This window comes from Morone saxatilis, unplaced genomic scaffold (genome assembly GCF_004916995.1).
Source record: "Morone saxatilis isolate NCDOM2014 unplaced genomic scaffold, NCSU_SB_2.0 Contig9, whole genome shotgun sequence".
NCBI lineage: Eukaryota > Metazoa > Chordata > Actinopteri > Moronidae > Morone > Morone saxatilis.
In genome coordinates this window covers 15,873,777-15,891,920 of record NW_023340268.1, presented here as the reverse complement: position 1 = coordinate 15,891,920, position 18,144 = coordinate 15,873,777, and the positions used below count along the sequence as shown (strand labels likewise).

Genomic DNA, 18,144 nt, shown 5'->3' with positions numbered 1-18,144 from the left:
TGCAAATAGACAGCATCTTAAGTAAAGCAAAATCCAATGCTCCTCTACTCCAGCTCCACCTTGTCATTTATAGTTTGTGTAGAGGGTTGTACTTTTAGGTAGTGTATTATTCATATTAATAGTATTCAACTCAAAATACCCTGTATAAATGATCCCACAATCAAAGATAATAAAGTTAAATAAAAAACAATGAAACAATATAAGTAATAAACACCTCTAAACCATTGGAGGAGATTATAGCCCTTTTAGTATATGTACAATACTTTTTAATACAGGTAGCATCTCCCCTAGTTGCCAAATATCAATACAAAAACTAACCTAAACAACTTCTCATTATTTTTCCTCCATGCTGTGCTTTGTGAAACAACCCAAACAGTCAGAAAGAAATCTCTGCCCAAGTTAAATTGATTCGCTCAATTATTTTCACACAGCGGCCCAGCAGAATCTGTGTGTATGTGTCTGTTTGTCCATCGGTGTGTGTGTGTGTGTGTGCGCCAGTTCTGGTTTGAAGAGAGTGGACGAGGAGGTCAGCCCTGCTGTCTGGCCTCTCCTCTGCCCTGTCATTCTGTCTAGTTAGTACCGGACTCTCCCCTGAGTTATGTGACCCCCCTCCGTAGCCCAGGGCACGCTGTCTGTGATGACTAAATGAAGAATCCTCCTCTTGAATTTGTAAGTTCAGAGGGCAGGGCAACACATCATGACGGGCAGCAAGAAGGGAGTTTGAAATGACAGTGCAGGGGACAGGAATAATGATGGCACAAGCAGAGAGGCTGGAATAATACATGTTCATTAGACGGCTTTAACTTTTCTCTTTATGAAGTATTGGTGGTGTGGAGAAATTTAAAATCTGTCAAATTAGACAGGATGGCAACCACAGGCTACAGGATATCCTATTGGAAAGAGTGGCCCCATGGACTGTGCCAGCTCTTCCTACTTCCCAAAACATTTGGATTAGCCATGACTTCCTGATGTATTAGTTCAGCTATTCCGCCAATACCACAGACCACAGGCTAATCCTCTTCAAGGTGACTGTCTTTTTATATTGTTATCGTGTCCTTTAATGACAAATATGCTGTTGCATTAAAAGGAATGCCTTTACTATAAGAACGGCTATTCTTGGCTACCTCAAACGGGAAAGTGGTCTGTCATGCTGATGATTAATGTATGAATAATGTTACTAAGTTTTAGGTGAAGACCTCCATGTTGCTCTAGGGAGCGACTGGATGCAGCTGAGGAGGAGGATTGCTTTGGCTGACTGGCTGCATAGCACCACAGCTCTAGCTTGGGAGTTATAATATGAACCCACAAACGAAGCCAGCATCTTCAGCATGCTAGTAAAGCTGGTACACATTGAACTAGTTACACAGAACATGATCTCAGAGGTAGCAAGCTACAGAGGTGATTATATTCATTCAGGTGCTTCACCTCACACGGTGTAGCCTACAGCAACATTGTGAAACATTCAGTTTCATCGCGCTAATTATGTGGAACAAACTCAAGCAAATGCAATTTGCTACACTATTAGGGAGCTTGGAAGGCATACACCCACATATGACTATGATTTGTCATCTCTCAGAGCATCAATCTCCATAAACTTCCCCAAAACAAGAGCAAATTCCTGTGAATTTAAATTAAATCTAAACTGAACTATTTTGGTTTTTATTTGATTTCTGTCTGTTTTTGGAGGAAGCATGACTTCAGCACACCCACACATTATCTTGTTAGTGATTGCAGGGTTAGCGGGGAGCTTGGTTTGAGTTGTCAGTTCCTGGCAGGGGCAGGTATTGCCAAGCGTTTCTGTTATACTCCAGTGGATGTGGCTCCCCTTTGGGGATTTTCAGGGGCAGCGGTAGCTGCGGTGATGGGAAAAGAAAAATGGAGGCAGACGATAGTGGCTGCGTGCCCTCCACTGAGCTCATCATTTTGAATGGCATTCTTAAAAATGGTCCAAGTGGTTCCTTAACTTCAGTGCTCGGGGATAGGCAAGCTTAGAGAAGAAGAGAATAGGAAGGTATAGCCATTTCTAATTCATCGTGATATTAAGAGTCTTGCATCCAGAGAGAAGAGAGATTGACAGGGTGTTACTGCATTGCAATTATGCCTTTCACAATAGACACTTTACTGAAATGAAGGACCTTCATTATGGTTCTATTCATGTCTGATTTCTGACAAAGTGAAAGAAGTCCATGTACTAATTAATAACACTTTTGGTAATTGGATCATTCAATGATTCAAATAGTGAATTTTGAGCATAGCATCATTACAAGCCAAATTAAATTGGTTTGCATGTTCCGTTATAAATTAGAGTAATATGTCATGCTGTTAGGTTACCTGTAGTTGTTGTCCTCTCCGTCTATGCAGAAGCGATCATAATGTGAGAAGGCTTCATTCCCCTCTCTGTCTTTTAGCTGGACATGCAGACTGTATTCCTGGGAGCTGGTCAGCTTGTGGATGATATCATTCCCCAGCCAGTGTTCCCCAGACGGCTCTCCAAAGCCCTGGATTAGACACAAAGACAGAGAAACAATAGAAAAAGAAAATATTCTAACAAGGGGGGTGATTTTACCAAGGACCTGCCAAGTGTTTTTGGAGTTAATACGAAAATGGACCTCAATTTAAGAAGTCACATTTATCATTCTGATGGGCTAAAGCTGTCCACTGATTTTATGAAGTGAAATACTCCCAAAGCTAGGGGCCGGTCAATTGAGACTTTAATTTGCCCTAATATCCTACCAATGATCCATCTATGCCTGCAACACTTGCAGTAAAATAAAAACTGGAATTTGTGGTCTGTTTGTTCGAACTTTGGAGCTGGACCTGAACACAAGTTTTCTATCTCATTTTTGGCAATGGAAGACAACACTGACTGATTACTAATGCCTAATAAACTGTGTAAGAATATATAATAAAAAGACATTTAGGTAAGAAATGTTCTGCTTTGCTACTTAAAAATACAGGCAGTTGAAGCAAAACAAATGCAGATTCTTCCATACAGGGCACGGGGGGTCGAAGTGCTTTAATGAGCATGAAGAATTACCCCTTTAAAACATAAAATGTCCTAATACTATAACCTCTCTGCACTGAATTGTCCCCCTCAAAATTAAGAGCTGGTTCAATGCTGTTAGAGGGCTTCTTGTTTGTAGATTTTATAGGCTGTATCAATAGAGAGTTTGCCAAACTAGGATTTATGTTACAAAAATTTTTTTTAAATTAAATAAGCAAATGACCTAATTTAAATTTATTTGGGTTTCTAGATACAGATATATGCTATATATGCTATTGCTATATGTCTAATATAAAAAGATCAGGTCTAATGACCTATTATATTCACACTCAACAGGTTTACAGTCTTCACAATAGAATTTATTGTTCCCTTTGGCTGGAACAGTGACCCCGTCCCAGACTGTTATGGCTCAAACACTATGTGGGGGATTTTGGACATACATGTTAGACAGTACTCTCCTCCATCATCAAAACATCCATTAATTGAATATCTTTTAGAGGAATGGTGTTCATTCCTCCATTAGAGTTTAAAGACTTGTAGAAGGCAACAAGCATTGAAACTCTTCTGGCAGCCTTACTAAGACACACAAATGTAGATTTTTCTTTGAACGTATTAACCATTGCTACATCATAGGGAGGTGGAATATGCAGAGACTGGTATATCAAAGAGAAATGTCAAGGATATAACGCCAAGTGTCAACGTTAAATGATATGAACAGGTGGAAAGCACAGTAATATTAATATGATTTCACAAAGGAAACCGCAGCGTTAATTGAAAATAGATACACAGTGCCACACGGACGTAATGGCTTTGACAGAAATGGGTCACTCCAGGGATGTGACAATAACATGTAACGTCCCATTCAAAGGCATCTCGCCTTAAAAATATGGACGAAATAGAGTTTATAGTTGCAATTATTGAATTTTCGGAGGGCTGGAAATTATTGCTTGACTGACACAACTGAAAGTGAGGAGTTGATTCACAGTGTGAAAAAGACAGTAAGGATGCATATGTTATCTGGTCAATAAGCATATAACTAGGACTGATTACTTCTATAATTACACCTTCACTGTGAACAATCAAACTCTACATCTGCAGATTCGAAGCATTCTTTGTTCGGTGTGACAGACGGACATTTTCTCCTTGTTCACCTGTGAATTCTAAGTCACTTTGTGTCTAGCTGTCATACTCGCTGTTTGTTATTGGTCGTAAGTGTGAGTGAATATATATTGAGAGCCTTGGAGCATTTATCATGTTACCAGCAGGCCTGGGTGCAACATTTGATCAACACTGACCAATGTTTATGAGAATATTGAGTGTGGACGGGGGCAGTGAAGTATTTCAGTACATATGTTATCTGCCATCTACAGGGCCCCTGTGCTCCCACGCCCCAACTGGAACCAAATATTTATAATCCACTTGTAAAAATATTGTTCTTGAAAGAGCTTTTTGTGGTCACTCTCTTCCTCACTCTGTTTGTAGTCAAAGTCTTCTCTGTATTTTATTTCCTACCCATGCTGCGGCAATTGATTTGTTGGCGTGGGTGAGAGACAAATTGCTACTCCGCTCAATCCCAAACTAGCCTCGCTCATTTGTTCCGTGTGTAATTTAACACAGTTGAAAGGGCTTACAAGCATATGTTTTTCTCTGTTTTACTCTATTGCGCAAACAGAATATTGATTCTATTGAGAAAACTTTATGATGAGATTCAAAAAAAGCATTATCTAAATGTAAGTCCAAAAACAAAAGCCAAATATAGTTATAGTCTCTTGTGGACAATTTTATTATATCCAGTTTGTATTTGGAAATGTTGTTACTTTCATCACCACACACTAATTCCCCTACACGGGAAAGCTATTGGTGTTTTAAAGATGGATACAAACAGTAGTGCTCTGTGGGTCAATGAAGTACATGACTTGTGTGTGTGTTTGTGCATGAGCGTGTGTATATGGGTGTGTGGGAGTATGACAGGGAGAGGGAGCGAGAGCAGGTGCAATAACATGGGGGGTGGTAGAGAACATGAGGGCGGCCAAATACAACAACCGCAGGTCACCTGGGATCACAGGCTAGCCGGTATCCCACGCCTCTCCGTGCCAAACCATCCGTGGACGTTATTGGAACCTCCTGTCCACTCCCGCAATACTAATCCACACTACCTATACTGACAATGATGCACCTTAACCCTAGCTTCCGCAGAACTCACCATTTTGTAGTCCCTCCACCCACGATGGAAGTCAACGGAGCCGTTTCTCCGATGCTGCAGCACCGTCCACCCACCACCTCTAGTCTTCATATCACAGAACACCTGTGAAAATAAAGGCACATTACACCAAGATTCTATTCTTTAGGACTGGGTTACAAAAGAAGTGTTGCTTGGTGAGATTCTTCTGATCTGATCAGATGTTTCCCATTTTTAAAGCTGCAATAATTGATTGTTTTTGCCACTTGGGGGCAGTGGAACAAGCGGTAAACACAACATTGATATATTAACACCTAATAGGAACCACATTTGTCACAATAATTTTACACATTGACCAGATGCAGAGCATTGCTTTGGAGTTGTCTTGCAAGCAAATGTAAATCCATTATTTACTATTTAATCTCACCAGCTGCTGAGATACAAGTCAGTGAAGTCAGATCTGACATTTTAGGGGACATAAACATAAGAAAAACACATTTGTGGTGGGGATCTTTAAAGCTGTTCTACAAAATAAAAATATATTATTATTTAACACTGGAGGCTAACCAACCAAAAAAAAACTGCAATGATGTCACATCTTACAACATTGGAGGGGTCTACAAGTGGAAAGTTGAGGTAAAAATGGCAAGAAATGACAAGAAATAAAGCACACCATTAGTGTTTATGTAATTTGAAGAATGCTGTGGAAGCTTCTGGAGGGTGGGGGTGGGCAACATTTCAGGGTGACACGCAATGATATGACCCAGGTGGGAAGGAAAAACTAATGTATCAACATGTTTTCTTATCCCCTTGAGTGGGGGTTGAGGAAGAGGCATCTGTGTTTTTGGTTACACACACTGTTTTCTTTCTTACTTGACCGCATATTTTGCCATGTGTAGATACTGTATGTTTGGGAGAACAAATGGGAATGAATTGCACTTATTCATCTAGTAACAGAATTTGAAATCTAGACTTGTTAAGGGACTTTTACATATTCAAGGTGTTAAACTGGACATATTCCAGCTTCCCTTTGGTATCGTGATTAAATGACTGTGTGAATTTCTTCCGTGGGTGGTAAGATTAGATGCTTTTTGTTACTGAAATCCTTTTTAATTGAAGTGCATTCAGCCTGCATACCTCAAGGCTGCCGGGTGGTACTTTTCTTAGACACTGTGTTTGAATCTCAGTGTTTTCACGTCAAATTATAGATATTGCCAGTGACATTTCTGACTCAATTACAACCTCTACAACCTGCAGTGTGGATCATTATGGATGAAACCAAATTGATTTGCTTTACTGGTTTCTTGAATGTTGTTCACCAAACAGCCGCCCTGACCTGTCTCAAGGGTCATGCAGTATAGATGCTGGTATGTGCACAGCATCCCAAGGGGTCTCTCGATTTCAATATCTCTACTGGCTATTTTCTGCTAGAAATGAAATGAGAGTTTCCAGCTCTTTCCCAGAATAGGAAAGCTAAGTCAAGGTCAAAAGGCACTCAGATCTTTGACTTCAGAAACAGAGCAGACTGGCAATATGCTGTGATTATCCTCTGGCACATTAAGCCATTGGTCTAGCCTTAAAGGCATCACGCTGAATACAAAAACAGGGTCTTTAAAATAGAATTCTCAATTTAAGTAATTTACCAAATGTGTGACTCTGATTTTGGCCAGATCCATATTTAATACTTCAAATTCACTTGCTATTATTATTAGCCAGCAAGGAGTTACATGGGGCCAAACCCATTACAATAAAATGCAGAAATCCAGACAACTAAAGCATTATTATGATTTTAAAAAAAGATTATGCAGTAGTTATTGTTTTGTAAATGGCTCTCGGGGGGAAAATGTTACTTCATAATATGTGTTTAGTGAGAAGCAGAGAGAGAGAGAGAGAGAAAGAAGCCCTAATGTGTTTCATTTTATGAGCCCTGTGCAAAAGTATGCACAACAGAGTTCTGAAAAATTAAAAAAGAAGTCGATCCAAACTATTAATTATTTGGTTTATAAACATCATCATTATTCACACATTGGTCATTAAAGGTTAGGTAGATGAATGGATCTCATATAGGAATATCTGCATTTCGCACATGTGTATGCTTTTTGTCTCTTGTCCAACTGAGAAAGCCCGCTCTCTGCTTTGAAAATGGGGCAATTTGTATCTGCCCCACTTCTTTTACGCAGCCACCCAGATTGCCAGCCACATTGGAATTAGATGGCATAGATTGAAAGCAGCAATGATTTGGGGAGTACTAACATCAGTGGAAACGTACATCGGCCCCAGTTGGCAGGAAACACATGGCACCAATGCCTAACACCTGGCTGCCTTGCCCACAGGAAATGAAGAGGAAGAACAGGGGTAAACAGAGGCGATAGGAGATGGTGCCAGCCAGCAAACTAGACTGAAAGTAATGAATAACAAAAAACTGTTTCACTGTTATCCATCCCCTTCTGTGGAAAGCACTGAGAGTGAAGAACCCAGCCAAGAATGCTGTGATTCAAAGAAAGGATAGCCTGCTGGTGGATGTCATGGTTGACTTGGCAAGGAATAGCTACTTCAGGTCAGCAGAGGTACCTTCTAAGCTCTTCTGACTTTGCATTCAGCAGCACACACTCACTCACCATGAAGCCTGCGGGGCATAATGCTCCTGTTGCTTATTATTTTAGCTCTCAGTAACCCAGCATGGCATTTCCATCAACCTCCATACCCTAAACCCCTGCAAATTACCATTACATCAGAGTAGTTTGTCCTCCCAGTGTTTTCTGCGGTCCAACAAATAATGATAAGCCGCCTGAATGCCATTATGTAGTGTGTGAGCGTTACATTATGTAGGCTGGAGTGAAATAACACCAGTGCTAAATATGAACTTACAAAAAAAGTTTCACATCACAAGAAGTTAGGTGATATTTGCAAGAAAAGCCAGTGACCTTTAAAGTTTTACTACCTTGACAGTCTGGGTGGAGTTGGGGAGACGTATGCTATATATTCCACTCTCTGTCGCTCCAGATCGCAGGATCTCCGCACAGTCCCTGAAACTAAGCGGCTCCTCCTTGGGAACGTTGGAGATTTCTGTAAAAACATGCAGGCATTTATTTACAGATGGCAACCTTATGGGTTTTGCACACAAATCCCAACCCAATATGTGAGTTCTCTTGTAATGTTAAGCTGTGGCTTAAGCCTGTAATGTCTGCGGTGCGTGCATGTACGCAGTGTGAATTACAAGCTGCTCTAGGTGATATTTTTGTTGTAAAATGATGAAACCAGAAATCCCATGCATGAAATTCTGGCATTTATTGTTGCTATTAATCAGGGTTTTTTTTTTTGCACTAAGGAAGTGATGAATCATAGGAATGCAATGTATAATTGCGTGCTACATACTAGTAAGTAAGTACTTCCTTATTTCATATTGTTAATATTTGCTAATCTCTTTTAAACATACACAACATTTTCCTTATGTAAATATATCTTTCCATCTATCTTATCTCTTGTTTAAAATGCTGGCAGTACAATTTGCTCATACATAGACAGCCTTACCATTGCAGTGGTTGACCATAGCCAGCAGCTGCTGAACGGTGTCCGTGAGCACGGCCTGCTGTCTCTGTAGCAAGGTGCTGTTAAGCGTGGAGCTGCCCAGTTCACCCTGGAGCTGACTGACCAGTCGACTCTGCCTCTCCAGAAGCTCTTGAAGCTGCTGCTTTTCGCTCTCCAAGCCCTGCAGCTCCCTCCCATACCGAGCCTCCAGCGCTAAGAGCCTCTGTTCCAGAAAACTGCCAAAGCCAAAAGCAAAAAATCATTATGAGTCTAATGTTGACTGAAGACATCTTCACAGTGCACTGGAGGCAAGTAAAAGTACAAAGACATATTATCATATCAAGTGTTAAAATGCATGTTGAATGGTACAGGTGGCAGAAGATATATGAGAGTGGGTGCAGTTAGAAAATCCATTCATTCAGGATTTACCTTTACAGCGGAGGTTGCACAAACTTGCACATTTACATGAGGATGACTAATAGACATAAGCGTGACAGTCTCATTGGGCTAACATCATATAAACACCTGTACTGCAGCAGCATTCGCAGATGGGCCTGCATGCTAAGCCTCTCGATCATAGCCTCGAGGCAACAATCTGACAACGTGTGTGTCTGTGTGTGTGTGCGTGCACAAGTGCCACACCCCCACCTCCAAATGAAGATCATAAATCCCTGCAGCCGGATCTTTATGGCTTTGACTAACGACTCTGCAGCAGTTATTTATTGAAACAATCCAGCCACCCAGATTGAACAAGCTACTTTTCAGCCCTGTGCATACGCAGCCGCTGCACTAACATGTATCCTCAATCTCCCGCTTTAGGCAGTGACTCAGTATGTGGCCTGGAAGGAAAGCTGGATCAATCCAAATAATTTTTAGCATCCCTTCCATTTCATATTTGCTTTGTAGGGTAACACTCAATAAAAGTGGCAAACCGAGCTAACAAATTGTTCTCCATTATGTGTATTTTACTTTGAGGAACAGTCAATGTGTAGTGCGCAGCGGTAAACCAGCACAGCAATGTTTAAACAGTTAGAGGGTTTGACAGAACAAACATGGCATTCTGGATCACATTGCATCCTGGGCAATTAAATTGTTATGCTTATGATCTTGTGCTTTTTATTATTATTGTAATATATATTGCTATTAGACTGCTCTCACACTCTTTCCACAAAATTCTCAGCTCCCTGCCAATAGTATTTTACATTTAATGCCTGTGAAAACAAACATGTCTCTGCTCTTTTTGGTTGGCAGCGGTTCAAATTCTGGCTCCATGCCCTCAAGGATCAGCAGCGGTAGCCCCCTACAACCTCTGCAATCCTCATTTCCTTTTTATTCCACAGCTGGCTGGCTGCAAATCTATTATGACCTTTCTAATTTCACGCATCCCGTCATGGCGCTTATCCTTGTGAAGATGAATTCATTTATTTACATGTCAGAGCCATGTCAACGACTTGAAGGACGAGGGCCAAAGGGCAGAGCGGGGCCTAGCAGGGCCAGATGTGTAACAGGTGTTAAAGCTGGGGCACTGTGTTCTCCTCAGTCACACTTGGTACAGATGGATGGAGAAATAAACAATCAGATACAAAGAGAGAAAACAACCCACTCCCTTTCACACCGCCCAGCACCCTGTCCTTAAACCCTGCTGGCCTTAATTTGACCTTGTGTTCCTAGAGAGAAGAATGGGAAACCCCTCCTAACATGCACTGCCTATTCACTGGCAAACACACACATGCCTGCACAATACGCATTATATGGTTGTTAAGTGCCATGTTGTTCAGATCAGCAGGAGTCACTCAGCATATTCTTTTCCAGCTGTTGTTTCATACCATATTCAGAAAACTACATTTTTGAAGCCCTTTTGCCACCCAGTGTCAAGTAGCTTTTTCCTGAGATACATTCTTTGGTGCTCAGGAAGAGATGCGTGTTATGTTTCCTACAGCAACCTCCACAGCTCATTTGGAATCAGTAAGGGAAAAGCAGCAAAGAAAATAGCGCCACCTACAGTCTCTAAAGACTCACAAACAGAATATCCAAGAAAAAAAACTCAAATTACTGCACAATATAACCTTGTGTTGTCCAAACATTCGAGAAAAGAGGTCCCTGTGAATTCACACTTTAACTAATAGGAAAATTAAATTGATAATTAAGTGCCTATTCTCTAAATCTACCATCAAACCCACCCCGGAAGTGTTGCAGTGCCTAAAAAAAATTTGAGGTGTGTGTGTACTCACCTATTTTTATCACTGAGGCGCGAGATCTCCTGAGTTTGCAGGAGAATATGTTTCTCCAGCCGGTTAGTGAAGAGCGAGTACTCGAGCAGCTGGATCTCTAGGCGACTGGTCTGGTTTAACACCTAAAGATTGATAAAAGAATAAATAAATAAATAACAGAAGAATAACTGTCACAGGTTGAAGAATGGGTGGGAGTGATGAGGGACATTGATGACAAGACTGATGGAGCTGAATTATTAAAAATGACCCTTGGGGATGAGGAATGTCGCACAGCACATCACAAGGCTCATAATGCTCATTCTTTGATCTTAGAATGAAAACGTGAGCAAGAATTATCTCATACCTCACACCTGTGACATGTTTTTGAAGTTAGAGATGAAACAAAAAGTTGAACAAAGCAGCTCAGCTATTTGTACAGGTTGCGGTTTCATATCGACTTTGATAAGAGAAAAAGAAAGCACGAGGACCAAAACAGCCCAATCTGTAATAACAGCTCTGTGGCATGATTGAAGACACATCTGTGTTGTGCTACTAAGTTTTATGTTTTAATTGGCTTGTTGTCAGACGCCGAGCTCAGCTCATTGTGTCAATCAGAGCCTGTAGAACCAAATACCAGCTGTTTTAAAGCAGTTGCCGCCACCTTTGGGCATGGTTTCTCAGCGGGTTACATCTGATTTACATTTAATTAGCTATTTGCCAAGTGTTTCGCAAGTGACATCATTTGTTTTGGCATGGGCGTGACCCGCACAGTTGTTCATTTGGATTGGCTGCAAACAAGTTATCTCACTAAAACGCTTCCTGATGGGCTCACCTGGGTCTCAACGTCTGTCAGTTTACGGGTCTGCTCGGCTGATTGGCTGAGGAGGTTGGTTCCCATTTCTAGCATGGCAGCTGTCTGGGTGTGTACGGCCGTTCTCTTCATTTCCTCCATCCCAGAGCGCACATTCTCCTGGATGAAGTTCTCCAGCTGTAAGAAGAACAAACAGACTGAGAATATTATCCAGGAAGTCAGATCCCCTGGTTTCATTGCGGTGATAATCATATTTAAGGAGGTATGTTCATTGACTAATGCAGTGTGAAAGTAGCAACCCTGGAGTCTTTTTCAACTCTTTTCAGGTACTACAATGGAGTCATGGAATATGCTTAGGGTGCTTGCAGTGTCTCACCACCCATCTATTCATCTGCAGCTCTACCTCAGGCATACTAACCCTTACATTAATAATTACGCAGTGTAGAGGCATTTCAATGGGATTTCAAAAAGAGCAGTAATGACACCAAGGGGCTGACATCATGATATTCGTGTTCAGGACTTCAGGGATAGTCGCCTGCATTCTGTAATAAATAACAAGCCCAGAGAAAGAAGCATTGGCAAAACCCATCATATGTTGCACCAGGAGTATAAATAGGATGACATCCATCTTGCTCCAATAAATAGATTTTCTTATTAATGTGGTCGGGTTGAGCAAACGGCATCTTGAAGACAAATTTAGCTTTTCTGGCCGTGAACAATGAAATTTTGCTTTACGTTTAAAGGGCAATGGTCTGTGCCTAGCAATAAGGCAAAGTAGAATATCGAACACTAATATTTATGACTTTTCTGGGGAGTAATCAGACTTTACTCGTTAAACCACATGACTGGAAAATGAAGTCTCGAAGGAGAAAGCATTCAAAACAATCCAGCTAATGGGCCGGTATTTGCAAAAATCGAAGAGAATTCAAATGAGACTAAGATTGTTTTTTTTTAATGCAAATGCCCATTTCAGAGAGGAATGAGATTATGATAATGCATTGCCACAGGAGAGGGCTTTTTCTATTTTTTATGCAGTATAAAAATACTGATTCAAGTGGGCAAATAGAGATGAATGGGCAATTAAATTGTTTGCCTCCTTGTAGTCTTTCTCTCTTTGTCTCTTACTTCCTCTTGATATCTCTCACTAACTCCCTCTTTCATTAAAACACCCCCTCTTCCTCCCACTTGCTCTGTAAATCCATCTCTCACATTTTGCTACCTCAGGACAACTGAGACGGCCGGACAAATCCCCTCATAACGAAGGTTATAAAGAGATTACCAAGCGGATTAAAGCCAACTCCAAAGGAAGAACCAAAGATCCCTGCATCATAATCAGCCTCGTGTATTGAAGCTGCTATCAGCCGCCTTTCCAAAGTGTCCCTATTACAGCCGTCTGTGATAGAACTCAATCCAGAGGTCTTGATACACTCCATCTCCCACTGCCATTTGCATTAATTGCTGCTCTGTCACATTCTGCACCATGCTGCCAGATAAATCACATTTGGGACACAGTATAATTCTGTCTTATTGTGTCTAGCAACATAGAAGGGATCAGTGCTGAGAAAATCCTTGGAGTATCACTTGATATCTTAATTGGTGAGCCAATAGACACATTTGTTCTCAGTTACAATTACAGAGGAGAGGGGGAACATATCTGGTGCTCTGGAAAATGATAATAATGGACTGAGACAAGATGGCTATGATTGTGAGGAACAGTTATATACATTTCTGTCCAAAAATGACTGATTGATGTGTCAGTGCCACACGATGTCCACCTTTCTCCCAAGATACATACATACATTAGTGTATTCTAGGCCTTAAAGATCAGTACACTAAAATGACAAAGAAGCATTTTTTTATACAAAAATAAGCAGCAAAATCTCCTTCCAGAAATAATCTCTGCGTTGTTCTGATTAATCCATATATCTCACTGTGGACAGTTTTCATTAAAATGACTTTCTCTTAATGAATTTGTCCCAATGAGTGGTTGATAGCATGCTCTGGGGATTATCCAAAGTAACCAGAACTTTTTTTTTTTTTTTTTTGTCGGAGAGAGATGTTGCTGTGGAATTGTTTTCGTCTGGAGTTTGGCAGTGTCGATCCACCACTTTAGTCTCCGTGGAAACATCTAAAAAAAATAGGATGGATTGCCATGAAGTTTTGTGCAGACATTCATGGTCCCTAGCGGAATTACTTTTGTGATCCTTGACATTTCATCTAGGTCAAAGTTGCTCAATGGATTGGAGCCATACTTTGTACAAATATTTACAGTCCCAACATAATATATCTTAATTACCTTGATGACCCCTGGACTTTTCCTGTAATGCTATGATGAGGTTGACATTTGTGTGTTTGAGTGAAACGTCAACTACTGGATGGATTGCCTTAAGATTTGATACAGACATGTTTCCCTTAGGATGTATTGATTTGATTGGTCATTTGTCCAGTACTTTGGTTTATGGTCAAACTAATGACAATCCCAACAGCCCCATCTGTCCTCCATGTTTAGTGCTGGTTTGCTAATGTTTGCATGCTAACAAGGGAAACTAAGATGGTTAACATGGTAAAAGTTATACCTGCTAAACAGCAGCATTGGCGTATGCTGGGCATAATGGACATTATCATTTAGCTCAAAGCATTGCTGTGCCTAAGTAAAGTCTTCTTGTTTAAAACATTTTTCAACGCTCTTAGCACCACAAATAAAATTCCATTCACCGCTGTCATATAAGATGTAGAAATCTCAAATTCTTGGCCAGATAAAACCAAAATTATATCTTGCCGAGATACCCCTAGAGATATATAGAAAGAAATATGTTTTTGTACTTTTGACTAACTGACTTTTAAAGGCGATAGTCTGAGATTGTTTAAGAAGAAGGAAATGGGTGTATGTTTAAGGAAATAAAAGAAAATGGAGACCAATTTGATAATGTGAGTAATTTGTGTGACATACTTTAGTATTGGCTTAATGAAATATTACTGGGCAAAGAAATCTGGACGCCAAGGGTAGCCACCTTGATCTCTATGCAATATTTCTGCATTAGCATAATCCACACAGGCTCTTAATAGCACTAACAAAAGCATGCTCACATCCCTTTTTCCAAACCCTCAGGGCAGGAGAAGGCGAAAGAGACTAGGTGGGGGGGTTACGTTGGGGGTTAGAACAAAAGGAAACAAACATACTAGTTTCTTCTTGGAAACACCAAAGAAGGACTCTGGAACATGAATACAGTCCTGTTGCACTCATCTACTTTCAGATTCCTCTGCGGAACATGCTGAATTAGTGTGTGTGCTCTTAAGTTTGTGTGTGGGTGTGTGTTTTCTTTCAAGGGTTTTGGGTGGAAGGCTCACAGTTAGAGTCATACCATCCCTGGGGAGCTTTGAGCGAGATCGTATAAAGTTTCACAGACACACCGACACACACTTGCCTCAAGCTCTTCAGCATGCATATTGCCAATATCTCCCCAAGCGTATGCAGATAGGCTTAATGAGCTCCACAAGGTGCTGAAAAGGCCTTGCCATCTGGGGTCAAAGGTCAGTATACCCATGTGCATATCTAAAAGAGGCTCTCCAGGGTCGCGCTGTGTTTGTGTGGAAATCCCACCTACAGCGCGATCATTTATGCATCACTGTGGCCTGTTGGGGGTAACTTGGTGAAAGGTTGGATCTTTGTGTTCATTCCAGACGTTATGTGGAGGAAGTTTGGCAACAGTGCAAGATATGTGTCAGCAGAGCTTTTTCTGATTTAAACAGTATTTTCGTCATGACTGCTCATATCCCAGCTCTGGTGAGGAGAGAGTGGGAAAGAAGAGACTTCATGCTACACAGAATATGTCCAAGACGTGTGCAAAATGTGATGCTTTCGTATTTTACAATTTAGTGCTTTGCAGAGTGTATGCATGAACAATGAACTGCATGAGGGAAAGTGTGTGTGTGTGCTCCCTCACTTTCTCTCCCTCGCTCTTTCTCTCACATACACATACAGTGTGGCCTCATGGGATGCTTCCCATGGAAGCTAGGTCTCCAGTTCATAGACTGAGCATCAGACAGAGTGTACACAAGGGAACTGAATGTGTATGTTTTCATATGTGCGATTCCGAGTGCGTGCCAGGAGAGCGTGAGCGAGATAGACAAAGAGTTCGAGATCTGATAGTCGAGAAGTCAAGGTGTGAGTTGAGACACATTCATCATCCCGGAGGTGCAGAATGATCCAGATAGAAGTGAGGGAGATGGATAGAGAGGAACAGGGTGTCAAAAGAAAATGGACGCTGGGGAAAGGGAAGGAAAGAAAATCGCAGACAATTTTGTGGTGAGCGAGAGCTAGAGTGGAAAGTGACAGGAGCACAGGAAGAGCTTTGGCACTCATAATACCCCATTTTCCAATCCTGAAATATAATCAACATGTTTGCTCTCAGACGGCCAATCTAAACACTCGACACAAACCCTTATAATCGGCCCGAGGATTAGTGTATACCATAAATATTCTCTGAGTGATGCAGACAAGAATAGAGAGACGGGTGGAGAGCAGTGGCATGTCAGTCAGTCTCTCCCAGACAATGGCCCAACACTGATTCTGTGCCCTGATGACCTTAGCAATGAAAACACTATTGTGAAGCCACTTTTAATCGCATCATTTCATTTTAGTCAGTCATAATCTGAGCTAAATGGAATTGCAAAGGCCAACAGCCCGGAGAGAGATGCTGAAATGTGTCTCCAGCAGATAAACAAACATTTTTCACTGAGGGAAGTGTTATATTTGTGTGTCAGCTGAGTCTGGTACAGAGAAGTTTTAAACGGGCTAAACCATGAGTCAAAAGTGAAGTTTCCATGTTCTTGATGCCTTTTGGGGGGGAATACTAATTTAGCAGGTTTAACTGTGTTAGACATATTTGGCACCGTCTGATATGAGCAAACTTATTTCATCTTGTCTTTCTCCTCTCGCATGCAACAGGGAGTTCTGGCATCCCAGTGGTCTTAAATAAAGACACACACTCATACACCAGGCGTTGTCATGGAGCCAGATATACATACAGCAAGCATCCAGGAAAATCCCAGCTAAGCACTGAATTTATCAATAATGAAGGCTTGTTGACAGATGTTATCGGATAGTGTACTTTGTGGACATCCCGTGCTTTTTTTTTGTCAGAATTCTGTTTGAAGGTCTGCAGGCTGCAATGTGACATGTGGAAAAAGACAAGAGGAAGTCAGTTTGACAGCATAGCGGAGACATACCTTCTGTAGCCACTGGGTGTTATTCTCCATGGCACTCTCCAGACTCTCCAGCTTGCTCTCCTGCCAGGAAGGCCTTTCCTTTTGGGCCTGCCCCGGCTTAGGTTGGCTTGTATCGGGCTCTGCCTCGGGCGGGGAGTCCCTCTGGAGGGTGTTTGTGACTTGGAAGTCCTTTAAGGGATGGCAGCGCTCCACCTCGGGGAGGATGAAGGTGTAGCTGCAGGCGCCGTGCTGCACGCGGTGCTGTCGGCGCTCTGAGCCGATCGCGGTGGCCAGCAGGTAGGCCAGGTAGGCGAGGGTCAGGGCCAGCAGGCGGCCCATGTCAGGGGAAAGAGCGGGAAAGGGGAGGGAAGGAGGAGAGGGGAAGAAGGAGGTGACTCCACCTGGTAGCGCAGAGAAGTGGGTCAGGTAAGTTTCTCCTTTGGCCCTCTATCTCCTGTATCTTTTTCCGACTCTTGTTAAAGTGTCCCTCAAGACTCTGTCTTCCTACTGTCTTCTCAGTCCAGCTCCTGCTGCTCCTGTCTGTTTTATCACTTTCTCCTCTCCTCTTTTGGCTGGTCCTCCTCTCTGCTGTTGCATCCAGAAGTCTTCTTCAGCCCAGTTCCTGCTCCCGCTGTTCCTCGTGAGGACAGACAGAAAACACACACAGGAAAAGGGGAATGCCTCCTATTGTAACTCCAACAATCAGCCAGCGCATGCAGCTCAGTCCAGGAAACCAACAGCAGACTTTCCCCCCACTATTTATCTCTCTTCTGAAAACTTGCTTTACTCACTGCCTTCTTTTCAAGCTGCTGGAGTCCATGCGTTGGTCCGAAGGAGATGGAAGAGGAGGGGTGGAGTGGAGAGTGGCCCGCTTCAGGATGTTGGCTGAAGTGGTAAAGCTTTTAAAGTAGAGAGAGAGAGAGAGAGTGGCGAACCTCTCCACGCACACACACACACACGACACACACCACACACACACACACATATACACACATGCACCTCCTTAGCACATAATCACTCAGCCACCCTTCCCTCTATCACTTTCTGCCTCTCTCTTGCGGTACTCCTGTTTGCGGGGGTTCGAAGAGGAAGCTACAAAAATACACACAGCCACTCTGCTCACCACAAGAGCAAGAACTAGGAACTTTCTCTGACAACTTTTTGCTCCCTCCCATTCTCTCCTTCTCTCCCTCTTTTTTCTCTC

The 18,144-nt window shown here is 42.0% G+C and overlaps 2 protein-coding genes across 3 annotated transcripts in view; one reads left to right on the top strand and one right to left on the bottom strand.

The window, feature by feature from the left end:
• The window catches only part of angpt2b (angiopoietin 2b), a 20,209-nt gene extending 2,155 nt beyond the window's left edge, over positions 1-18,054 (bottom strand). Inside the window, exons 1-8 of one of the 2 annotated variants that reach the window (XM_035681989.1) lie at positions 17,732-18,054; positions 16,962-17,571; positions 11,754-11,909; positions 10,943-11,064; positions 8,715-8,947; positions 8,125-8,249; positions 5,208-5,309; positions 2,332-2,498 (exon numbers count right to left, since the gene is read on the bottom strand). In XM_035681989.1, the coding sequence (XP_035537882.1) occupies positions 2,332-2,498; positions 5,208-5,309; positions 8,125-8,249; positions 8,715-8,947; positions 10,943-11,064; positions 11,754-11,909; positions 16,962-17,279 (1,223 nt within the window). In that variant the 5' untranslated portion in view covers positions 17,280-17,571; positions 17,732-18,054. Of the gene's footprint in view, positions 1-2,331; positions 2,499-5,207; positions 5,310-8,124; positions 8,250-8,714; positions 8,948-10,942; positions 11,065-11,753; positions 11,910-16,961 lie in introns of both variants that reach the window. The other variant, XM_035681988.1, reaches the window with a different exon arrangement.
• The window catches only part of col9a2 (procollagen, type IX, alpha 2), a 78,023-nt gene that overhangs the window by 24,572 nt on the left and 35,307 nt on the right, over positions 1-18,144 (top strand). The window lies entirely within an intron of this gene.